Consider the following 26,007-nt stretch of genomic DNA (forward strand, 5'->3'; position numbering starts at 1 on the left):
CCAGTGAAATGTTCCACATTGTCCCACACAAACGTACTCTTTGTCCCACATGTGGCTTGTTGGCACCTGGTCACCGTACCAGGTGCAGCAGGTAGCATCCCTTTGACCACCTGGTTAAATTAAGGGTTCAATTACACGCCTTTACCTGCGCGTCACGTGACAAGAACACCTCCGCGCGCCCACTTCCGCTGCTGCAGCCTCCCTGAATGCCACGCGCTTGTTTTTTTTAACCTGCTATTTATTGTTCTATTGTCGCTCGGCTTGTCGGACCGGTCCGGCAGGTTTGTGCGGGGCAGAGCAGGTGAGGCAGCGGGGGAAGAAGGGCGGGGAGCGGCAGCCGGAGCTCTCTACAAGCAGGAAGGAGAGGGAAACATGGTGCGGTGACAAAACGCCTCGGACACCGACTGAGAACAGGATACAACTTCATTATACTGCCTAGGGACACGGGGTAAGTTCAGATAAACATATGAATGTACATGTGTGTGTTTTGCTTTGAAGTTTTGGGTTTAAAGGTGTAGAAAACACCGAGGGATGATGCATGCTTCACCTGGGCGGCTCAACCCCCTTTCCTCCCAGAAGAACTCGTTCTGTTCCTAATAATATTCACTTTATAGCTCCTGTTGGAGGCTAAATGCTAATTTCAGACTCTATAGTGGCTTGAAAATGTGTTTCTGAAGTAATTCCTTATTTAGTAGAATGATTATTAGTATCCGAATCGGTAATTGAGGGTAGAAAAAGTATTAGGAACACATCTCCTCCATTACAATCAAACAGCCTAACAACCTAGGTCATGGCCCACACACCGAGCATTATAGCCTTTAGGTTTTTCCTTTTATTATTTGGTTTTCTAAATGAGAGACTAGTTGTACTTCACTTGAGTATTTCCATGTTTTGCTTCTTTGTATGTCTCCCACCCCACTACAATTCAGAGGTAAATACAACCGTGTACTTTTGCTCCACTATATTTAGTAGCAGAATGATATGAAATGTAATCTTGAAAAAAACTCCCACAGTTTCCAGCTGTGATAAACGCATGATTGGATCAATAATTATAATCAAAACATTCTGTATATTTAATTATGCGTAGGGCCAATCTGCATAATGGGTACTTGAAGTATATTTTGATGCCTCTACTTTTACTTAGAGAGTATTCCTGCTCTTTGGTAGATCTATTTCCACTTAACTTAAAGATCTAAATACTTCTTTCACTTCTGGCTAAATGTGTCAGTGTCCAGTGCCTTGAAAGTGTGTTTCTAACATTACAACCGTTTTAGTAAAATGATTTCCATCACCGTAAAACTATTGAGACAAAGTATTATGGACCTACAGTTGAATCAGCAGCTTTTAATTTACAGCTTTCACATCGTACCATCCTTGCGTTGTATTCGACTGCACTCGGTTTATTCTTGTAGACTATAAACCTACGTACCGTACATTCCCAACAAAGTAGAGGTTACATGCATAGTGGGAATTTGTTCTCCTCCCTTTTTCTTCATCACCCCCATCTAAAAAAAATGTGTGAACTGATTCACGAAAAATGTGATCGAATTTCGGTTCAGGTTCATTTCTGTTTTCTTGTTAGTTCTTAAATCTTATTTTAATTTGCAGATTTTCGACACATTTAACTTCGTTCTTGTTGGCCTACGCCTGCTTAGCAACATTCAACACGCAACACCTTTTTTAAATGGAAAGAAACCTTTTCATTATTGAGAAAGTATTGAAGCCTGTTGAATTTGAGGTATCTTATAAGCACTGTTATCGAAAATGTGTTCACATAGGCGTACACTCCAGAACCACAGTCCCATGGTTGCTGCACCTGGCTCTATTTTCAGACTTTTAATAAATCTGTGTTTTTCCCATTTTAATGTGAAGGAAAACAACAGTTTTGATGCATTCTCTGACAAAACGTTGGCATAATCCCATGTCATTGATCAATGTCAAGATCTTTGAACACATTTATTAGCATTTTTGATAAATCCTGGCCTGAATATTGCAGTACACTTAGATCTGTGGCATGTTTATGATACTTCCATGATGTGTTCTTCTGGATGATCTCTACATAAATACGCCACTTTTATATATTTTCTAAAGCAATTGCAAGGAGTGAAAAACCTAGTGTTAGTCTTTAAACAAACCTCATCACAGTCACATGGATGCGCTTCGACGCCGCTAAGCTAAGTGTGGCTAAGGTTCTGTTTAATAGTCTCATTTAGTCACTTGTTAGCAACCGTGTAAAAGCTTCAGATACTCACAAGGCGGGTATTGACTGACATATTGTGTGTCCAAAAGCAAAATGTGAGGCCTCTAACTAAGAACTCATTCAACAAACCACTGACTTTGCGACGAGGGACCCTGGAAGTGTTAAAATGCTAACTCGTTTGAGCATTAACTCCTGCATCAGTGTGTTAGTATTGAATGCTAGAGTTCGTTTTAATTCAACATTAACCACAAACTTTGCACATTAACAACTTCGATCTGAGAAAGATGCATATTAAAAAGAGATATTTTAGCAGCAGCTGGTACGTTTATTTTTTATCACATCATCAACCTAAGGGAATAAGACTTCCAAGGAGTAGTAGTGAAACACACCCATGTGTTGTCTCTGAACACAGTGACCGCTCCTGGGCCGATGTGCCCGCCCGGCCCAGACTGTTTTCCATAAACAAGAAAGGAAGCGTTCCTTCTGCAGCCACAGCAAGCTTCAGTCCTTTGATTATGGAAATGTTTGACTCCTTATGGAAATGGTCAACCTTGAAACCAGGGACTGAGATTTGAAAAATTTGAATTGTGACTTGAGAGTCAAATGGATTGAAGGTTTAGCTCAGGTGAAGGTGTCTTACGTCTTCCCTTTTTTTCTTGCATAAACAAGGATCAAGTACCTGATCTGTTTGGGGCTGAATATGTTGTGGTCCTAATGGGATCAACTGGTATTCTTTCTACTATAATTAGTCATAAGTGTCTCAGTTTCAGAGTGGGATAACATGCAAAGGTGCAACTACATGCTATGCTAATTTGTTTCCCTCCAGGGGATGCTGGATTTAAGAGGTTTGTTTAAAGAAATTGACAAATTAATGAATCTCTGGTTGGATAAGGGAGTATTGTGCGGTTCCATTAGGTTTTACTCTGCTATTTTAGGAGGTGTTTGTTTCTTTGTGAGTAGAGCATGATGTCCGGTTGATCCGAAGCACCACTAAATAAAACGGCACTAAAAAAACATGCAGACGCTTATAAATACAACTAGTGCGGTCGGCAACGTTCTTCGCCTGAGGCTCTACAGGGATTTGTCATCCCTTTACAAACACTGTATGTAAAACTGGAGTCAAATACTATTTGGCGACAAAAGGGCATGACGCTGGTTAACCTTTTAGTCGTTGGCTAAAGCACGGCATGAATTCCCTTACGTTTGCTGGCTTTATAGGGACACTAAACAGTTGTTAATCTGGAAAACATCGTCATCATTCGGAGAGGAGAGGACCCTGCTAGTATTAGTTCCCTGTTCAGGGACCGCCTGTCTGTGCATGGATTCATTGTCTGGACTCCAGCTGTGAGTAAACTACTGAAGACTCAATTATACTCATTAACCTGCATTAAGCTCCACTTAAAACAAACACACACACACACACACACACACACACACACACACACACACACACACACACACACACACACACAGTGAAGAGGCTTATACTATAGATGTTTACTAGTCCTGAAGCCTAACTTAAATACAAGCCAGTTACATCCCTTATATGTTCTCTGCTAGGTCATTAAACATAATTCAAGTTAAACCTTAAAAAAAATATAATCTTGTTTGTTTGTTGTTGTTTTTCTTGCATTCTCAACCAATCTAATATTCAGGGTACTGTATTAACCTCATTAGTGTTGAGTTTTGTACCGAAAATAATGATGCAACTCCACTGTGAATGAGATGTGCCGTGAAGACAGTTTATTCATTTTATAATTTGTAATAAAACCTGTAATTTATTGCACTCTTGGGTTGTATTCCTAAATTCAAAGCAGCATTAAATTGGGCAAAGGAAAGTTAAATATTTATTTACCAACTGCGTACTCTGCTATGCAGACAGGGGGGTAATTGAGATTGCGCACAGCCTCACACTGGTGCTTTACACTTGTTTGCAAATGTAAAATGTTTCCTAAAGTTTGCTTTCCCGAGCAACTAAGAAGTAGAACAGGATGTTTATGTTTTTTGCAGAGTCACTGTGTTAAGTGACAGTCGAGCAGAGGACTCCTTTTTTGGTTTCCTGCCTGTTTGCTACAGCTCCAAGGGATTCCCCCCCAGGTGCTGCAGAAACCCGACTCTGCATTAATTAAGCTGATAGCATCAGTGCTCAGTCACACAATTACTGGACCTTTACATCAGGAACTCATCCTGATGTGTAAAAATACCTTTCCTTAATTTACCTGCTCTGGTTACCAAATAGGATCAATTCATATTAATTTAGGGGATATTTAAAAGTCTCTCACAGCTTCAATTACATTTAATTAAGCCAACGGTCAGAGCCCAACAGAGTCCCCATGAAGCTGTTTATGAAGCTCTTGGTATTTGTCTTTTTTTTGTTGTTGCATCCTTACCAAATTTGCTACAGGGATTATTTGGTACATTTGAGTAGCTTTCCGCAGACAAATTGAAGGGGCCAAACTATCGTGTTAAATGGAATGGCACATACAGGTATCTATAGATGGCACAAAAGCATGATGCGTTTTAAGGAGTTCTTGTCTTTGAACAGCTGGTCCCCTTTAGATAAAAACAACAAACAAATACAGAGGAATCTCAGAGGAAAGATGAATTATATTACTCTACCAGCCTACAAACGCTGCTGTTATCGATGACAGGAAAGATGAAACTCCAAAAGAGTTATCAGAAATGTGGAATATTTTATAGATAATAGACTTTTACAGAGTGTAAGAGATGAACCCCAGATTCACCCGCTGAGCAAAGACACAAGTCTCTCCTTACTGTATGTTATGTTGTTTCACGCTTCCTCCTCCTCCTCCTCCTCCTCCTCCTCTCAGCGGTTGGAGCGAGTGCCGCTCCTCCTCCCTCCTCTCAGGTTTCACTGTCGTCTCTCAGGTATGCTTTTCTTGGTTGCACTGTTTAATCCCCCCCCCCCCTCTTGGCGATGCCCTGGAACAAAACCAAAATTCCAAAACCTGTTTTCCAACACGGCGATGCTCGCAAACCCGCTGCTTCTGAACCTCCGGAGTAGATCTGAACAGATGATTTCAAAAAAAATGTATTTAGACTGTTTCTAAGTCTCCTGAGATATCCGTCTATTCGGTTTCACTTGGTGCCTTCTCAACTTCTCATTGTTTGTTTAGAGCTCTACAATAGACCGGTAAAAGCCTGCGTACATAAACCCTTTAAGGTAGAAACAACTCAACATTTTAACAAATTCAAACTGGTGGCCATGACATAAAAGCTTTATGAAAGTCCTGTGTTTCATTGTGAAGTTGATGGTTAAATGGAATACACTAAACTCCCAATGTTTTTGGATTATGACGAATGAATTTGACTTGTGAATGTTGATTTGATAAACATATCCTTGTTAAAAGTCCTTTTCATACCATGGAAATGCACTGCTTGAATAACTGGAAACCTTGACTGATAGCCTGCCTGCATCAGAACCTTGTTTGTTAGTTTGTTTGTTTGTTGTTCCCACACCTAGATCAGATTTCACATGTTCCCCCCTGGTGATAGTGGTAAATCCAAATGTCCCTTTTTGCTATTTCAAAGACAACACACTTTAAACTTCCAGCCTGGGGCAGTGCAATTATGAGACAGGTTATCTTTAGTGTTTCACAATCATGCATCGCTTTATTTAGAGCGGCGTGAGAGCCTTCCGTGATGACGTGCTTCTGAAAGAGTGTGTTGATGAATGCAGCCGTGACTCAGGGCTGTGTATTCCTTTGGTGTGGCACGCTGTTTGACTGGATCTAAAAGGGGTAGAAAAAGACAGCTACCTTCAGATGGAAACTTCTTCTGTGTTCCGTCTTGATTCAAACTGATTGTGTCAAGATGACTAGTGGTCCTAGTTTCGTTTCTTAAAACTAAAGCATAACATGTTAAGGGTTCGGCTTTGATCTTATACTCCAGGTTTCCCTCCTCTTGTAGTTTCTGATAGGTTCTTTATTTTCCTCCCCCCATCCTCAGCCCGTTTTCATGTGCAGGCTTGTGTGATAAGCCCGGGCTCTTTCAGTGTAAACACAGTTTCTTTAAATACAATGAGGCACTGTTTCAGCTGTGTCCAAGGGGCTGAAATGGTGGTTGTTCTGCTCACATTTGATATAATAATAATAATAATAATAAATAGGATTTATATATATAATGCTCAAAGACCCTGTACATACAATCAAAACAGAACAATATAGAAAACAATGAAAGTCCTAAATACGGAGTAAAATGGGGCGGAGGGGAGTGGATTATAGATTGAAAGCTAGAGGGAATAAGTGAGTTTTGAGAGATCTTTTGAAGGATTCCAGAGTGTTGGTCTTTCGGATGTGACTGGGAAGGGAGTTCCAGAGGGTGAGGGGGGAGGGGGGGCTGCAGCGAAGGCCCTGTCACCCCCAGGTCCGGAGCTTTGTCCTGATGGGCTGCAGTAGATTAGCGTCAGCAGACCTGAGGCAGGGTGTGCTGTTGGATGAGGTCACTGAGGTAGGGGTGGGGGGGACAAGGTTGTTGATGGCTTTGTTTGATATGAATTTTATGAAGAGTATAGTGCTTCATTAGAGCAGAGGTAGCAGGGTACATCATCTTGATTTACCATCAGGATTGAGATGTGTGATTGCAGTTCCTCCCATGACCTAATTGAATTTGTGGCATCTATTGCGAATCACATGCTTAGTCAGATTGGTTGGACACTACTTGTTTTTACAGCTTTCTATACTTTCCCCATCTTTCTGTCAGACATGCATCTGGTTTCTAATTTTTATAGTGGCTTTCTTCAATTGTGAGTTAATTAAGTCATTATCTTTTAGCCAATTCCTTGTTATTTGTTTAATGATTGCTATTCTTATCACAAGAAATAGGTATGAATCTTTTCTTCTTTGAATTGCCTCTGGTGTTTTCTCCAGTAATAGGGTTAATGGAGAATTGGCGGGTTACTTTGATGTGTAGAGAACCATGTATTTGTTGAGGAAATTAAAGTATTGCTTTGGTTTTGGCACACAAGTAACATTGTTTTTGCACAGGTATCAGGGTTCAAATGATGGCCATCATACTGATATGTCTACCACACCAGGAACACCTTTCACCTGTGGTCAGAGTTCCTGTACATTTATTTGGCTATGCTAAGTAGCTGGGACTAGATGCGAGTTCCAGATATATGCTAAGTAGCTGGGACTAGTTGTGAGTTCCAGATATATGCTAAGTAGCTGGGACTAGTTGTGAGTTCCAGATATATGCTAAGTAGCTGGGACTAGTTGTGAGTTCCAGATATATGCTCAGTAGCTGGGACTAGTTGTGAGTTCCAGATATTCTAAGTAGCTGGGACTAGTTGTGAGTTCCAGATATGCTCAGTAGCTGGGACTAGTTGTGAGTTCCAGATATATGCTCAGTAGCTGGGACTAGTTGTGAGTTCCAGATATATGCTCAGTAGCTGGGACTAGTTGTGAGTTCCAGATATATGCTAAGTAGCTGGGACTAGTTGTGAGTTCCAGATATATGCTAAGTAGCTGGGACTAGTTGTGAGTTCCAGATATTCTAAGTAGCTGGGACTAGTTGTGAGTTCCAGATATATGCTCAGTAGCTGGGACTAGTTGTGAGTTCCAGATATATGCTCAGTAGCTGGGACTAGTTGTGAGTTCCAGATACGTGCAGAGTTTGCCATCAATTTTGTGTTGTTGCATTAGAACAAGGATAACTGCTGAAGTAGGAGTTCAACACACTACCAAACAATCAAATTACAACCTGAAATGGATTATAGAAAAGCTCTCAATATATGTGCATTAGAGGAAACTCATATGAAGTAGTTTGACAGCAGCCAAACAATCAGTACCACTTCTCAAATCCTCCACTTGTGTGCTCCTGTATAGTAAAAATAAACCAATACCCTGGCATCTTTTATAATAAAATACACATTTCTGCATTTAAGAAATTGAGAGATCAGGAGGGGGAAAACTAGTGGCTCTGGACTGTAAACTCCCCCCTCTGAACTACTCCAATGTACTGGTCTGAGCCTCATCAGTGTTGAGGTGCATTTGTTTTTTGGAAACCGGACTAATGAACCTTATCAGATGTGCTAATGGACTCCTCCACATCATTAAACATTAAGAAACTTGGCACCTGCTAACCAGGAGCGGTTTTGTTAGGGTGGTGTCAGGATGGAGACTAGAGCTGTCACAATAGCAGACATGCAGTATTCGATTACGATACCTGTGAAATTCAACTAATCCCTATACTCTGTACCACAGTAAAAAAACATGTCAATATATACAACGGTCTTTTCCCGTTTCTTGCATTGATAGTGCACAAACGATGCACTTTACACTGACTTGTTGTTGTACAGTGTTTACTGAAAGCTCAACTCCATCTGAATGAAACCACAAACGACCTCAGCCATTTTTTCAAGAGTGAATGACGTGTTTAAAGGCTCCAACAGCAGCCCAATTTATCCTTGATTTTGAGTCTTTGTGGTCTCGATAAGTCCATCAACTGACCAAGAATAGGAGTCTTCTACAATGCTGGTGTCTCTCTGAAGTCGTACCCTCAGGCACAAAGTGGGTAAATGACTGATCAGCTATCAACTTCAGCTCATGGTTGCCCCCATATTTCTGAGGCAGTCCGTCTTCTTCCTGGGTGGATTTTGAATGTCTTTACTAAATGTTATGGCAAGGCAATTTTACTCTAGACGGATAGTTGAGAGATGTCCAGAGTCATTAGGACGCATCATCTGCTGGTCATTAATGTCTGCATCACATTTCTTTGTGCGTTTCGATCCAAAAGTTGTTGAGATATTTCAGTCTGGATCAACCAACAGAACAACATAACCATCCTTAGAGCTAAAGTGGGTGTGATCGTTAGCTTTGGAAAGTTGAAGAACTTGTTGGATGCCATACTTTCTTTCTACCGTTTGTTACGGGAATGCTTTTGGATAATGTCTTGTTGCATCATTAATCAATTTAAACTTTTTGTTTTCTCAGAGATATCTGAGGTGCAAAGATGAGTCGGCGGCGTGCAGAGTCCCAGGACTCTTTGGGGCCTGACGATGAGGTCATGCCGTACAGTGACGATGAGACGGATGACGAACTGGAAGTTAGCTCCGAAGAGGAACCGGATGAGACTCCGGGAGTCCCTCTACCCCAGGTGGAAGCTAAACCCAGCGGTGAGTCACTAAAGGCACTACTTTTTTTGGGGGGTGAAATCTATTGTGTGAGCCATCTTTTTTAGGGACCTATAAGATGATTCATATAGAGTCATAGTAGCCTAGCTTAGCATACAAGTTGGGAGAAGGTGCCTAGCTGTCTGATTTATTTGATTTATCTTTTTTATAGCAAACTCTTCCTCTAACTTTTTTGTTTTCTTTTTCAGAGATGGGATGGAAGGTGAAAGCCAACGACAGACCTTATCACCACTTGCCGGAGTTTCAGAAAAAAGTCTTCTTGTGTATCAAGAAGAGCAGATACTCCGTAAGTGCCGTCAGTTTACATACCACTTGCCCATTTATCCTCTCCCTGTTGGTTCTGGTAGAAACTAATGCTGAGTATATAGAGCTAGCAATCGCTGCCACACCCTCGCCAAAGAGCAGGGCTAGTTTGTGTTTGCATGTTTTTACATTAGCCATTTACTATGCTCACTGCTGTTCAAATTAGAAGAGAGGTAAATGGCCGGTCAACATTTCCTGGTTGTTTTTAATCTGTGCTATAGTGGGCAATGCTATGGCGCAGAAGTCTGATGGAAGTGGATCAAGGTACTGCGTTCATAAGTCGTACTGATAAAAATGTAAACCTGCATGACTGAGTAAAGTCTGATCCTCCTCTATTGCATGGCAGAGTTCAAAATACTTTAATGTACACACAAACTTTACTTGTAAATACATTATAACATGATGATACTGTAGCTTTGATTAAGGAAAGTGTCCTGTATTACACTGTGAGTTAGTTTGTACATTAAAAGCAAATGTGAGAAGTATTTCTGCCTGTAAAGAGTAAGTCAACCCACAACCTGACCGGTGATTTGGGGAAATTATCAGAAGTATTTGTTGTCAATAAGCAGACTAAACCGTTGGTTTGGCATAGAGGCCCAAACCAAGCCTTTACCCACATCTTTTACAACCAATTCTGACTATGGTGAGCTCCAAACATTACCTGAGAGGCCATGCACCTGCACAATGCAAAAGGTTATTCAGTATGCTAACATTAGCATTACAGTAGCACAAACCGATGAGTCATAGAGGCAGAAAAGTGACGAGCTAATGCGAGAAGCTAACGATCACAAAGTACTAGCTGAAGTCCTTAGCATGTAGAACCAAACAGAGACTTATTTCTTTCTTTTAAAGAGTCGGTCATGCTTTGAATTAAATAAATGTTATGCAAACTGGTTATAGACCTATCGCTTGTAACCAAAGTGAAAAGTTAGTGACAAGCTAATGCGAGTAACAAAGGAAAATCTATCTAACGTTAGCCATCATAAGCTAATCGTCACACCTGACAAAGCATTGCTCAACATGCTAAACATGTGTGCTAAACCAAGTGTGTTTTTTTTGGTCATGTTTTGTATTTATCAGATGAATAATCAGCTCTTTCTCTTCTTTAAAAGTTTCATAGTGCTACTGTAAATTAAAAAGCATGGTCTGTTGGCAATTTCTTCCCTATTTAAGCCTCTTTTCATAGCAAATAAAATGTAGATCTTAAGGCAAAAGGGAGAAATGAATGTATCTTCAACTGGAAAAACAAACTCAAACTTACCCAACATTGTACATGATGGATTTTGGCCAGGTGTAGTGTAATATTTAGTACAAGTCCCCCCAGAAATTAGTCACATTTATCCTAGTTAAATGCACGAAGAAGGAGGCCTGCTGTGTTAATTTGATAGTTTTCCCGTGTTGTTTCCTCCTCGCGTCACGTGTCTGTTTCTGCTGAGTCACTCCTGACTTCATCATGGTTCCTTTAGCTGTTGAAAGGCGATGCTTGAAATGCGTCAAAAGCTTTTCATGCTTGGGCAGTTCTCTTATTCTGTGTGGTACTTGATGTGAAGGATGTGATGAAGGGAAACATGTGATTGAAAGACAACCAGGCGAGGTGGTTTTTGTTTATCAGAGAGCTTTCATATCCACGATTGACATGGCTTTAATAATACTTGACTATTTGTTATCTAGCTGCTCGGTCAAATGCCAAGACCAGCTGCCGGGAGTTGTTTTTTTAGCAGCCAGTGAAGAGAAGAATGTTTTTGTGTCGTCGGCTTTTGTCCAAGCTGATACCTGATAGTCCGGCTGAGCAGACCTGTACCTCGCTTTATAGACACATCACACACTGCAAGACTGGGTTGACGAGAACGTATTTCTAAAAACCTCAACAATAGTCCTTGCTCTTGGTCAAGAGAAAAGTGTGTTTGTGTTTGTTTGTCCTGCTGCAGGATCAAGGCTGTAACTGGTCAGGTTTCATGACATCTCATCACTGACATTCCAACAAACTAGGGCACTGCCTGCTGTTGGAAACCCCCCTTTGTCATTGATCACGTACGTTTGGACTGGGCCTGTTGTGTCCTTGTTTAGGCAAGGCCCCTTAAGTTAAAAGAAGGGAGGTTTTTGCGTTGATAGATATAAGTATACCACTTTACAATAAGACTACCCTTATAAAGAGTTTACAAGTAGTTTGTAATTCATTTATTAATTAGGTTGTGAACTCTTTATAAATCATCAATCAGCTTTTATAAGACGAGAGATAAACAGGGGCACTGTCACTGGTTGCTTGCAAAATAGTGAGCCCACGTTTATCTGTACTGCTAAGCCTTATATTGGCTACTTAGCTTAAGAGATGCCAAGAAACATCAAGATGGATGAGGGGAGAATCAACTCGGTGAACAACAGATACCCAGGATGCTGGCTGATGAAGAAGAGGAAGGAAGCTAGGTAGCCAATAGAAGGCTTACTCATCTTGCCAAATAGTGAGCCTGTGTTGCTGTATGAAAACTATGTTAGAACTGGTTTATAAATGGTTCTTAATGATTAATAAAGTGTTAACAACCTAATTAATAACCTAATTATAAACACTTTTAACATACAGACCTTACAGTTGAGCTTATTCTGTGAAATCAATCATTCAGAGCAGACCTGGGACCCGTAGTGCTTCAGTGTCTGGCTCAGGGATGCTGTGGCAGAGGGCTTTGGTTGGAGAGGAAACTAGGCTGAAATGGACAGGTAGTTATCCTCGGCTGAAACGCAACACTACCTCGTTACTGCTGACACCAATACATGCAGAATCAGGACACATGGATGCCTTTGGTGGCAGTCTGTCTTCTTAAAGTGAGGACGATTTTATGCTTGGATGCTTTTCTTTTCTGTCCAAGAATTTGGGCTTCACATTGGGCTGAATACAACAGCTGTGGATAACCTGTACTGATTAAAATCAATGACCAAACGTTCCCTTTAAACTCTAAGATCTCCACTTAATTTTGAAGTGTTTTGAGAATGACTTCCTTGGCACATACACCCACAAAGTTAAGAGATACCAAAAGTTCTTCCTGGTTATTCTGTCCACTGAATGTGGCCAGTCGTGTTTCTGCCACTGGCCTCACCCTGGATTTGCCACCCATGGCTTTTATTGGCTCAAGGAAAATTTGACCTCCGTGTTTCAGATATTCTAATTGGAGAGTTGACCTTGTTTGAAGTCCAAAGTGCCCTCCAAGACTTTATAAATATGTCTTTTTAACAATAATGTTCTACGGAGAAAATGCTTTCATGGCGCAAGGAGAATATGATCACTGCAGTACCGCGATCGACCACTGGGTAACATATAAGCAACGGCAACATACATGCATCCATGGTGAGCTCCAATAAAATCCATCCTTCTGTTTTAAAATAAGTAACAACCAGGACAAAGTATGACATCATCAGGGTTATTATCTCAGTTATTATCTTTTTAAAGTCCCTGTGTGAACATTTTTTTGGCAGGATGAAACACTAACCCATTCTCTTCTCTGCAGGGAAACGCCATCAAGACGTACAAGTACAACGTCCTCACCTTCATCCCTCTGAACTTGTACGAGCAGTTTAAGAGAGTTGCCAACCTCTACTTCCTGGCGCTGCTCATCTTACAGGTACATCTAACCCCCCCCAGTCCTCTTGATAACCAGTGTAACACAAAAGGAGGAACAATAAACACCGTCAAATGTTTGTTTGTGTCTTTGTTTAGATTATTCCAGATATTACTACTCTGCCCTGGTACACCACACTGATTCCTCTGGTGGTGGTGCTGGGAATCACCGCCATAAAGGACCTGGTGGACGATCTGGTAAGACTTTGGAAAGATGGATACCATACTGAGCTAATACTGGATTTATTTTTATGGTTTTCATTCTCATTAATGGTATCTAGAATATTACACATACTATGTTGATGTATACGAGTTATATCTTCTGAGCTTCCTTCTCTGACCTTTTTTTTTGGTATTCCCTCAGGCGCGGCACAGGATGGACAAGGAGATCAACAACAGGAAGTCTGAAGTCCTGCTGGATGGCCGGTCAGAACCAAGCTCTTTTTTTTTAACTAGACTTCATTCATAAAAACAACCGTCTACTATCTCTAAAAAACAGACTACATTTTTGAGGAATTGTATTACATTTCCATCAAATTAAACAATTAGCATTTTTAATATATCTACTTTAACAGCTGTTGCATATCAAAGAACATTTAGTCTTCCATCTGAGGTGTGTTTTGGTTTAATGTGTGTAGTCGTTGCTGCCCATGTTTCGTGTGCTTTTTTAATATAATTTAAAAAAGGAAAACATGCAAACATAAAAACTGATATCGATCTCTGCTTCAGGTTTCAAGAGATAAAGTGGAGGAGCATCCAGGTCGGAGATGTGGTTCGCATGAAGAAGAACGACTTTATTCCGGTAAGATGATTTTAGTCTTTTTCTCTGGAGCTCGAGCTTTAGGGCCTTTTCTGGTGGACTGGCCTTCAAAACACCTTCCTGCATTGCCTTTAAATGCATTTCACCAGAGGCAGATTTGTTAACCATTCAAAATTCCTCCTTTTTTAATGTAATTATTTGTCATTCTCTTCAGGCTGACATCCTGCTGTTATCCAGCTCCAACCCAAACAGTCTGTGCTATGTAGAAACTGCTGAGCTCGATGGGTAAGACTCCATAATTCAACGTTTTTAGATTCAATTCAATACATTTTATTCATCCCAACTGTGGAAATTGTTTAGTTTCAGCAACAGAAAGTCAACAGGTATTTGACACAAGTGGAAAAAATATAAAGGGGGATAAAATACAGATTCAGCACATAATAAAAAAACTGAATAAGACCAAACTTTGCCAATTAGCTATTTAAATGTTGTACTGTATTGATTGCTATTGTAATTTACAAATTGACTCGTATATTTTGTACAAGTGCGACTGCTGGAGTCGAGTTGTTTGCTTGACCTGAAGTTTTCTCTCAAGAGTTTAGTCAACAAATGACTCCGATAAGGGAGAAAAGCAAATGTGTAAAGACCGTCTGCCAAGAGCGCCCATGTGACCACTCTGAGATTAAGTGGGGAGAAACGCCTTTTAGTCAAACACAGGAGAGGAACATGTTACAGTTAATGTCTACTCGCCTGAAACAAACACTTGTAGCACTGTTCTGTATATTACCATTATAGATGATGGTTTTAGTCATCTGTTAAGTTCAATCACCACTGCAGTCAGCATGCCGGGCAAGACCCTTCACCCCAAATTGCTTCTGTGAGGGGTAGTCCTCAGCACTGAGTGAATTGAAGTCGGGGTAAAAGTGTCCTAAAAAGTGACATGTAATATACTTAAGACTTTCCTAAATAGGGTTTATTAAACCTAATTCAGTTTAAGCCCTTAAATGAACAATACTCGGTATATTTAGAGGACTACTTATCATAGCATTAATGGAAGAATGGCTTGAAATATTTCCAATTACACCAACAAATATTATTATTTTGGTTAGGTGTATAACTAATAACCATTAAATTAATATGAAACCGTTGTCAAGTTGTATTCATGGACAGATTGTTAGGAAAGTAGTTTGAGATTGGAAAAGTATCGTCAATAAAAAAGAGAAAATATATATTAAAAAATAAATGATTTAATGCAATTAAATTGACAGAGCGAAAATGTATGACATTTACTATATTAAATAAATGTAAATATACAAGTAAAGGTTTAGAGATTTGATAGATTTGTTCTGGGGGTCTTAAAGGATGTACGTGATGCTTTCTGTGTGGGATTGAACCTGCTTTACAGAATCCATTTTGGTGGATAAGGCTGTCCTTAGAACACTTGCAGATACATTTGACTTATCCTAATTAAAGTTGAATGAACTTTAATGTTGAGTGTAATTTATATACCCCCCCCCCCTGCAGAGAGACCAACCTGAAGTTTAAGCTGGGACTCCGAGTGACGGATGAGCGGCTGCAGGGCGAGCGGCAGCTGGTCGACTTCAATGGTGAGCGCGGTTCAAAACCACAAGTTTATTCATGGTGTTTAATCACTCAAACCAAGAATCGCCTGCAAGCAAAACCTTTTTCCTATTAAAATGGAAATAATTGTACAATTTATTTTGGGAAAACAACAATTCTTGCTGCATTCAGAGGCGTGAACATCAGAGTTATTGGAAAGCTTGGACTGGAGAGCCAATTAATAAATAATAATCATGATGTGAATTTTGTCTCCTGCAATGTGTTTGGTATGTTAATTGATTGGTAACCTACTATATTTCTAATGCTGCTTGACTTAATTAATGTTCCAGTTCAGGGCTGGTATTTATATTGGGTTGTTTTTTTAATTAAACATGTAGTTTTAGGTATGGGATATAAGGGAACTTTCAGATGTTACTTACTGGAATTCTGCCATAAGTTAAATTTTACACATCTCACAATTTTGACTATGTGATTCATCAAATACAATTAAAACTGACATGTGACTAAGCCATAACCGCTGAAGAGAATTTTAGGTGAGAATTAATTGTTATTATACCTTACAAAATAATGTTAAATAAGTGATCAATCGTGGTAGTCCAGCAACCCCATGTTCTACAGGGTAAAATACCTGTGTCAGTCAGTGGAGTCTGGTGGCTTTTCAACATCTGCTGTAGTACGTCTTCATTCTGTTCGACCCCAGCTTTACATCCCAACTACCCTTGGTAGTTATTCCGGTTTATCCAGATTAAATATCCTGATGGTTGCTGAGTTGATTTGTGCAACTAAATCCACCCTCTTGTCTTTTTGTGTCTCCTTTTTAAAGCTCTGATTGAGTGCGAGGAGCCGAACAACCGCCTGGACAAGTTTGTGGGGACGATGATGTGGGACAGGGAGCGGTACCCTCTGGACCTGGACAACATGCTGCTCCGAGGCTGCACCATCCGGAACACGGAGGAGTGTCACGGCCTCGTCATCTTCGCAGGTGTGACTCGGGGGGGGGGGGGTGGGGGAGAGAATGTTGTTACTGATTTTCTACTTCACAGCTTTGTAGTATTTTGGAATGATAACCGATCCATAGCAAAGTCTAGTATTCACCATATCCGTACCTGTTGTTGTAGGAGCCGACACCAAAATCATGAGGAACAGCGGGAAGACGAGATTCAAAAGGACCAAGATTGACGAGCTGATGAACTACATGGTTTACACGGTGAGTTTAATCTGAATACTTTATTACTCTATTATGCTTTTTGGGGAGTTTTACCCCTTCCTTTCGTGTGTTTTATAGGTTTTTCTGCATGTAAATGGTCTGCAAAGGCTAAAATTCACAGTAGAAGTAAAAAAAAGAGCAAATTTCAACCTAAGAATTTGCAAAATAGGGCCCCTGTGTAACACTTTCTTGTCGTCCCTCCTGCAGATCTTCGTGCTGCTGCTCCTAGTGGCGGCGGGGCTGGCCATCGGTCACTCCTTCTGGTACGAAGAGATCGGCATCAATGCCTGGTATCTGTTCGATGGCAAGAACCAGGACGCCTCCCACCGAGGCTTCCTCAGCTTCTGGGGCTACATCATCGTCCTCAACACCATGGTGCCCATTTCACTATACGTCAGGTGGGTTTAAACACACACACACATTTGTGTCTTCAGGCTTTTGATGACCAACTGCAACGGTCGCCACACTAGCTATCTTCTTAAGTTCATAAGTTCCCAACAGAGAGGTTTTATAGTATTGTTTTCCTCCTGTATGAAGAGCAGCACCGCCTCCAAAAGACCTTGTCAAAATCAAACTTCTAAGTGTCCTCTCCTGTGTGTTTGGTGTTCAGTGTGGAGGTGATCCGCCTCGGCCAGAGTAAGTTCATCAACTGGGACCTGCAGATGTACTTCTCGGAGAAAGACACGCCGGCTAAGGTACACATCTGCTGCTCTTCTAATGACTTCAGTGACTTAATTCTGAATGTAACACACATTCAACCCTGTGCACAGAGGATGCATTACTTATTTCATGAAAGAGAGAAGCCAAAGAATCATTCCTTGCTTCTTTATTCGACAAAACAGCCGTAAAATGAGAAGGTTTGGGCGTCTTGGTTTTGGAATGACTGCAGATGGGTCACACACTTCGTTATTGTTCAGCTCAACAACACACACAATATGTTACCTTAAGAACAGGCGAATACCTTTTAACAGAATCCAATGACCAAAAAAGTCTAATTTGGCAGTCCAAACGCAACACATATGCAGTGATTGACATGTATTGCGTTAGAGACTCTTCAACTCAATTTGGATTTACTGTGGGTGCGCTGGTAGCTTCCAAATGCCATTAGGAGAAGGAAGAGGAACATGATTTTTCAAGCACTCTTTAGACAATTTTTACAGCCAATAATCGAAAATGACAAGCGCTTGTTATCACGTTCAATACTGATGTTACATCTGAGATTCTGAACTGCATTCGCTGCTAAAAAGCACGAGATTTAGTGGAAATTTTCAGTAAGAAGACATTGACTTGAAATGATTTGGTCAAACATATCTTTGGTTTCCTTTGCAGGCTCGAACCACCACCCTGAACGAGCAGCTGGGTCAGATCAGCTACATCTTCTCCGACAAGACGGGGACTCTCACACAGAACGTCATGCAGTTCAAGAAGTGCACCATCGCCGGACGCAGCTACGGTACTGACCTGTTCATTTCACCCAAACACAACAATACAGATCACATTTTAGGGATTTTGTGATGTGCATTCAGACTCTAACCACAGCCTTTACCTCCTGTTTGCTGGTTACTGATTACTGAAACAACCTGTGAGGATTTAAATAAAACCAATGCATTTCCTTCTCGACAACACTGTGGTATCAGAAAGACAGATAATAAGCCTTTAATCATTGATTTGGGAAACTTCTGCAGGAAGAAGTTGAATATAGATGAGAGCAGAGCAAACAGTAGGTTGAGTCACTTCTACATAGAGAGTAAGCAGAAGATTGCGCAACAGCGATATAATAATAGGGGTTATTGCGCAACAGTTTTATAGTCCATTACATGGCTTTAAAAAGGAGGCCATTAAAATACAAACCATGAATGTACAATGTTCTTTATCCTGTTGTTTTTTTAAAGTCATCATTTCCTGCTCTTGGCATTGCACATCTGCAGTTTTTCATTTAATATTTCTCGCTCTCCGTTCCACAGGTGATCCGACCACAGCAGAAGGAGTGGTGCTGGACCGTGGAAGGGTAAAATATAAAATAGATAATCTCTATTTATGTAGCACTTTCACACCGGTAAAGATACACATGAGATCAAATCAACCAAACGACAGTATTTGAAGATTAACGTACAGAGTAAATAACAAAACAAGAATAAATAAATGAGAAATAAAACACAAAGATGTCTCATTTGTAGAAATAAGTACGACTTAGACACATTATATTGAATTGACCAACTAGCGTGTTGATTAGACGGATTATAGAAATACATTTATAAAATAACAGCCGTCAATATGCCACTAAAACAAGAGTGCATAAGATTAAAATTGTTAGGAAAAAAAAACCCCTTTAACAATTGGACTGCTAGACTAAACAAGACGGAAATGAATTAAGTTCAGTTCAGCAATGTCTGAGTATTTCTACTAAAGTTTCCCCAACCTTTACCCGTTGTCCCGTCAGCCGGTGGACTGGAGCTGGAACCGGCAAGCGGACAGAAAGTTCGAGTTCATGGATAACTCCCTGGTGGCCTGTGTCCGATCGGGGAAAGATAAAGATGCTACGGAGTTCTTCAAGCTTCTCTCCCTTTGCCACACGGTCATGGTGGAGCACAAAGAAGGTAAGCCTCAAAACGTACATGCTTTACAGGAATTTCAGAGGCCCTTTTTGAGGTTTTAGTTCATGTAAATGATCTGGAAAGGCTATTTCCCAAAGTTCCTTCCATTGGGAGTTTCTCATATTTAAACTTGAAGCGTTATAAAACCCCTTTAAATTTAGATGGGAAGAGAGTTCCACAACTACGCTGTACATGTTCACATGACATTAAAGCTTTTGAATCTTGAACGTGTCTCTCTCAGGCGAACTGGTGTACCAGGCGGCCTCTCCCGACGAGGGCGCCCTGGTGACGGCAGCCAGGAACTTCGGCTTCGTGTTTCTGTCCCGTACGCAGGACACCATCACCATCAGGGAGATGGATCGGGAGACCACCTACGAAATGTTGGCGCTGCTCGACTTCAACTCTGACCGCAAGCGCATGTCTATCATCTGTAAGTACACACACACACACACACACACACACACACACACACACACACACTGTTTTCTGACTCATTCTTGCACCACTCATTCCTTACTAAAGTCTCAATCATTGACTCTGTCTGACTTCTGACCCTCTGTTTCCTCTCTCTCTCAGTGAAGTTCCCTGATGGTCGCATCCGCCTCTACTGCAAAGGAGCCGATACCGTCATCTACGAGCGCCTTTCCCCTCACTCCAAATACAAAGAGACTACCCAGAGTGATCTTGATGTGAGTTGGCTGTTCCAGTCCTCCATGAAGCATGCATGTCTGTGGAAGGAACCCTGATTTCTGACATTTGTGCTTCAGATCTTTGCCAACGCCACCCTGCGGACGCTGTGCTTGTGTTACAAAGACATCAGCACGGCAGACTATGAAGCCTGGTCTAGGAGACACAAGGAGGCGCAGGTGGCCATGTCGAACAGAGACGCCGAGCTAGACACCGTGTACGAGCAGATCGAGAGCAACCTGATGGTGAATGGACAACAACCACACTACAACCAATAAATAAGACCAGTTGCTGGAAAAATGTATAACGTTTTTAGGGAAAATCTGTAGAAGCCTCAGCCATATTTAACCAGCTGTGTTTGTTCCTCTGTCAAGCTCATCGGTGCGACGGCCATCGAGGACAAATTGCAGGATGGAGTCCCAGAGACCATCGCCAAACTGGCCAAAGCCGACATCAAGATCTGGGTCCTGACTGGAGATAAGAAAGGTACCATCACCTCTACACAGAGGATGCCGATCAGAACATCCTTCAGATTTATCAGCTGCAAGTGAAGAGCCATGACTTCTCCTCTGAGTGTAATGTGTTTCACCTTTCTCCATAGAAACGGCCGAGAATATTGGATTTTCTTGTTCCCTTTTGACCGAAGACATGCAGATCCACTACGGAGAAGACGTCAAGTGAGTTGAAATCTCAATAAATTATCCAATTAAAAGTCCTTGCTTGAACCTAACTCAAAATTGTTTTAATTGTATTTGTTCATATCAGCCTGCCTCAGGCTTCCCAATTTCTTTACCAAATCCCTTCCAAGCTTACCGTGAAGGATCTCAGTCCGTCTTGTTGACTTTGTTCCTCTGTTGTCTCCAGTGAGAAGCTGAGCGTCCGTCAGGCCAACCGGAGAAACGACCCTCAGAGTTCCCGTCGAGGCAAAAAGAAACCCGCCGAACCGTTCTTCCCTCAGCCGGGCAAAAACGCTCTCGTGATCACCGGAGGATGGCTGGTGAGTTCATAGAATTAAGACGTTTATAGGAAATGTTACTCTACATCATTTCATGGTAGACTGTTCTGATTTTGATTCTGTTTCTTTTTAATCAGAACGAAATCCTGTACGAGAAGAAGAAGAAACGCCGTCGCCTGCGTCTGCGTCGTCTGGGACGGCGGGCGCCTCCCACCAACCCGGCTGACGGACAGCCAATGGACGACTGGGAAAAGGAAATGAGACAGGTACAGTGGAGAGAATACAAATGTGAGCTATGATTGGCCAGTGCATCATTTATTCACACGATGATGAACGTGCTGAAAATTTCCCCCCCTCAGATCGACTTTGTGGACATGGCCTGTGAGTGCGAGGCGGTCGTCTGCTGCCGCGTCACACCGAAGCAGAAGGGCAACGTGGTGGGTTTGGTGAAGAAGTACAAGAAGGCCGTGACGCTGTCCATCGGAGACGGAGCCAATGACGTCAACATGATCAAGAGTAAGCGCACGAAGGAACTAAAGTTTATTGAGGAGGGGATGTGTGAAGGTGGTAGAGCCCGATTAGAAGACAAGCAACCGATTGAACAAAGAGAAACCCTAAAAACTCAGTTGAATCGGACGCTATATTTAGAATATTTTCTTGCTGTTGTTGACCTTTTCTACTTTCTACCATACCTTCTTCAGCATGTACCATTGACTCTCCTCTATCCTCTTTCCCTCCAGCCGCAGACATCGGTGTGGGCATCAGCGGTCAGGAGGGGATGCAGGCCGTCATGTCCAGCGACTACGCCTTCGCTCAGTTCCGATACCTGGAGCGCCTCCTGCTGGTGCACGGGCGCTGGTCCTACATCCGAATGTGCAAGTTCCTGCGGTACTTCTTCTTCAAGAACTTCGCCTACACGCTGGTCCACTTCTGGTACTCCTTCTTCAACGGATACTCTGCACAGGTCAGGATGATTGTCATTTCTCAAGTGTATCTGACCCGGGATTTTAAATCCAAGCGTCACAAAGTTAAATTGACATTACATTTGTACTTAATTGTTTCCCTTTCTGCAGGTCACCTTTGAAGACTGGTTCATCACTCTCTACAATCTCTGTTACAGCAGCTTACCTGTTCTACTAGTTGGACTTCTCGACCAGGTAAAACAGGCTTTGATGAAACAGAAAAGGGTAGATTATTGGTTTAGCGCGTAGAGTTTCTAAATCTTCTTCTTCCTCTTGTCGCTGCAGGATGTCACGGACAAAATGAGCCTGAAATTCCCCAAACTATATCTACCGGGACAGCAGGGGACGTTTTTCAACTACAAGAACTTCTTCATCAGCTTGTTCCACGGCATCTTCGTCTCGCTCATCATCTTCTTCATCCCCTACGGCGCCTTCCTTCAGACCATGGGGCAGGACGGAGAAGCCCCCTCCGACTACCAGTCCTTCGCCGTGGTCACCGCCTCCTCGCTCATTTTTGTCGTCAACCTGCAGGTTAGCAGTTAGCCTTGTAAATCTGAAATCCAGTCACTGTGGAGATAATGTTTTAGCCTCTAAGCTCAAGATATAGAATTTAATAGGAGTGTATTTAACATGAATGACCTGGTGACCTTTGCGATCTGCTTCCTGTCCCGTGTCAGATCTCCTTGGACACTTCCTACTGGACCTTTGTGAACTGCTTTGCTGTTTTGGGCAGCATAGCAATCTACTTCGGCATCATGTTCGACATCCACAGCGCCGGGATCCACGTCATCTTCCCCTCAGCGTTCACCTTCACCGGTCAGTCCCAAACCAAACCAATCACCCGCTGTGGCACATCTACTGCAAAACACTCTAAAGTAGCAGGACGGGCTGCAGATTCAGTCAAAACTTCTTGCTTCTAGAAGTGAACCATTTCAAAAGGGATGTATAAGAAAAATATGTTAGTTTAGTTGCTTCGTAGTGCTCTTGCTAGTAGCCCTAGCCTCCGGACTGCTAGCTGGCATGGTAATAGCAGGTTTTGAGGGCATTTGGTCAAAAGAATCCTTCCAAAAACTACATTTATCCTCCTAATACTAAAACAAGACAAGGATTTAATTAAGTTATAGGCAAGTTGTAGCTCAAAAATGTATGAAGTTGGCCCCTTGTTGTTTACACATTTGAATCTGAAGCGCCCCGTAGTGGTAACTCCTAACTGAAGCTGGAAAGTTCGATTTCCATCAAAGTGTTTTAAGAAAGTCGGGTTGATTATAGGAAGACTATTACTGTAAGTGCAATTTAGAAATCAGCCATATCCACTCCTCTCCTAACCTGTAAATATATGTTTTGTGTTTGTAGGCGTGGCGTCCAATGCTCTGCGGCAGCCCTACCTGTGGTTAACCATCATCCTGACTGTGGGCATCAGCCTGCTGCCGGTCATCTGCATCCAGTTCCTCCATAAAACCATCTGGCCCTCGATAGGAGATAAGGTGAGACCTCTAGGACTCAACCTGATGCTTGGCCTGTCTTAATAACCAGTAGATGTTTATATTTGAGTAGTACTTAGACACTTGGGGCTTCTTAAAGTAGTGAAGCAGTCTTGTGTTTTCCCCGATGTAACCTCCTTATTTCGCACCATTCTTTAGATCCAGAGAAACAGGAAGAAGTACGAGATGGAACTCCAAGAGGAGGAGAAGAAGAAAAAGCCATTCGTTTTCAAGCGTGGCGGTTCCCGCCGCTCGGCCTACGCCTTCTCTCACTCCCGGGGCTACGCCGACCTCATCTCGTCCGGGCGGAGCATCCGGCGCCCTGCAGGCCACCGCGGCATCCAGGAAAGCATCAGGGAGGTTCCTCAAAGAGAGGCGGAAAACATCTGAGCCGGAGAGACGTGAAATCTGTAGCCAGGTGGACTGTAAATATTTAAGAAAAGTTCGAGGAGCGATTGGTTTGTCTTCCCTTTTTATCTGTTGAGTCGCTGCTGATATGACCTGACAATCTGTTGGAGATCAAAGGTCATTTTTTTTCTTCTGGGTTATTTAAGTCTCTTAGAGGGAGAAAAGAAAAGTCCTCAAGTTAAAGGAAGCTTTTCTGAGTGTGTCTTTGCTCCAGTGTGTGCCTCCAAAGACAAATGAATGTCACCAAAGAGACAGCAGCCGTTTAACTTGACCTAGCGACAGCGTGACTGACAATGCTGTTTAACTCAGGATTTAAAACAATAAGAGCCTTATTTCTAGTCTGTTTGTCTGCTCACCAATCCTCTGACTGGATGAACTGGAGCACTTGATATGTCAGGGTTTTATTTGAGATGATGTCCAGCCAATTTGTCCATTAGCTTCATGAAATTACAACATCTTTTAAGTTTGGTTTTACTTCCATTCGTCGGGGATGCACATCCAATCCGATTGTCCTTCATAAAGAATGCGCTTCAGCTACAAGCTATCCGTTTTTAAAGTTTTATGATAAATAATGATGGGATGTAAATGTGAAAGACTATGCAGGGTGGTTGGATGTTTCTAAAGTGTGTCTTAATTTAAAAACGACTTGTAAATAGTGACCTGTTCTCCTGCTGCATCAAATATCCCTTATATGCATTTGTTATCGTCACTAAATTTAGGGAAATTCCACTTTTGTTTTGAGCCTTAAAACCAGACTGGAATCCTTTTATCTTTTTCTATACCTCAACTTGACCTCATCATACTCTGTAGGGAAACTGCAAGGGGGCTCCAACGTGTCTTCCTTTTTAACGGCTTCTTTTTAACGTGTCTCACTAGTTTGTTTTTTCTACGTTGAACTCAAATCACACATTTATGAGGTGGTTAAAAGTGAGGATTCTCGTGTGTCACTGGTTGTTGACAACAAACCCCAAGAACATTTTAGTTTTCCTGCAGTCCCGTAAACAGATGTAGTATATTTGCTTCACAGTGCTTAGCCAAAACTGCTACGTTCCTTCTCTATCTGTTACCGTTTCCCCTCATGCGAGTGCTGCTGATATATGTAGGAGGTCTTTTTATTACTGAATGAATGGAAGCAGTAGATAGCTGCAGAACCAGCAACCGTTTGATCTGTCATATGATGGTATTTTATCATGTGGTTGTTAATAAAAGCCAAGGGCACATTTAGCAATCTGAGGTCTTTCTCAATCTGTGTTTTATTTTGTGTCCATTTGGTGATTTATAATATAACATGAAGAGGTCAGGCCTGGATTTTTTAACTCAAGTCAACAAGTACGAACACAAATGACAACAATATAGTTATACAACTAGTGAAAAGACTAAGCAAATAATCAATACAATAGGATGAACATCATTTATACAATCTCACACAAATAAAGAGACACTTTCAGGGGTGCAATATAAATATATGAATAATCATAAAACAAAAACGTACATGGATATATCGGATCTAAGTAAATTAATTTTGACCATAGCAGAAACTCAATAGGAATGAATTACAATTACTTCATTTACTGTTTAATAATTCTATCATAGTGTATCTATAGGAAAGCACCCTAAATGATTATTTTATGTAAATGTATTCCTATTTTTTAATGGGTTTTAAATAACTGTCTAATTATTTTTATTTGTTCTAAATTATATTGTTATTCTAAATGGTTTAAATCCCCACAAACCATTTATGTGTCCCTTTTTTATTTGTATCTGCTAATGTACAATGATCTATATTGTCAGTGGCTACGTCGACCCGTGTTAATCCTGCTGTGTATTTTAATGGTGCAGTACCGCCTGCAGCCTCTGGGTGACGCTGCAGGACTGTCTCTGCAGCTGTGCTCTGATTGGTTTGCGTCTCCAGTGAAAAACCTGTGTGTGGTTCAGCTGCAGATACAGAGAGTGGCAGGATAACATCTGAACAGGTCTCGTAGATCATGAATCTCTACCTGAGTATACATTTAAAGCTCTGTTTTCCCACGCCAGACATAGCCATCACTTCCTCAATATCATAACTATTGAATTAATTTTACAGAATAACAAGTTTAGTTTTTGTGA

General features: G+C 41.5%; 1 protein-coding gene across 2 annotated transcripts; it reads left to right on the forward strand.

Moving 5' to 3' along the window:
• The first annotated feature begins 199 nt into the window (after positions 1 to 199).
• atp8b1 (ATPase phospholipid transporting 8B1) lies at positions 200 to 25,134 on the forward strand. Of its 2 annotated transcripts, none has more exons than XM_063889826.1 (30): positions 200 to 448; positions 9,157 to 9,338; positions 9,545 to 9,642; positions 13,157 to 13,270; positions 13,366 to 13,464; positions 13,631 to 13,692; positions 13,996 to 14,068; positions 14,241 to 14,311; positions 15,551 to 15,633; positions 16,431 to 16,589; positions 16,726 to 16,814; positions 17,022 to 17,212; positions 17,425 to 17,509; positions 18,144 to 18,267; positions 18,779 to 18,822; positions 19,255 to 19,411; positions 19,650 to 19,838; positions 19,985 to 20,097; positions 20,176 to 20,340; positions 20,470 to 20,581; positions 20,697 to 20,772; positions 20,960 to 21,092; positions 21,188 to 21,316; positions 21,410 to 21,566; positions 21,791 to 22,014; positions 22,124 to 22,207; positions 22,298 to 22,543; positions 22,690 to 22,828; positions 23,366 to 23,496; positions 23,653 to 25,134. In XM_063889826.1, exons 2-30 carry the CDS (start codon positions 9,176 to 9,178, stop codon positions 23,881 to 23,883), a joined length of 3,741 nt encoding a protein of 1,246 aa, XP_063745896.1. In that variant the 5' UTR covers positions 200 to 448; positions 9,157 to 9,175; the 3' UTR covers positions 23,884 to 25,134. The 2 variants fall into 2 exon arrangements, with proteins under 2 accessions (XP_063745896.1, XP_063745898.1); XM_063889828.1 differs by lacking the exon at positions 200 to 448 and adding an exon at positions 3,523 to 3,544.
• The last annotated feature ends 873 nt before the right edge of the window (positions 25,135 to 26,007 follow it).

The sequence above is a fragment of the Eleginops maclovinus genome, chromosome 8 (assembly GCF_036324505.1).
Source record: "Eleginops maclovinus isolate JMC-PN-2008 ecotype Puerto Natales chromosome 8, JC_Emac_rtc_rv5, whole genome shotgun sequence".
NCBI lineage: Eukaryota > Metazoa > Chordata > Actinopteri > Perciformes > Eleginopidae > Eleginops > Eleginops maclovinus.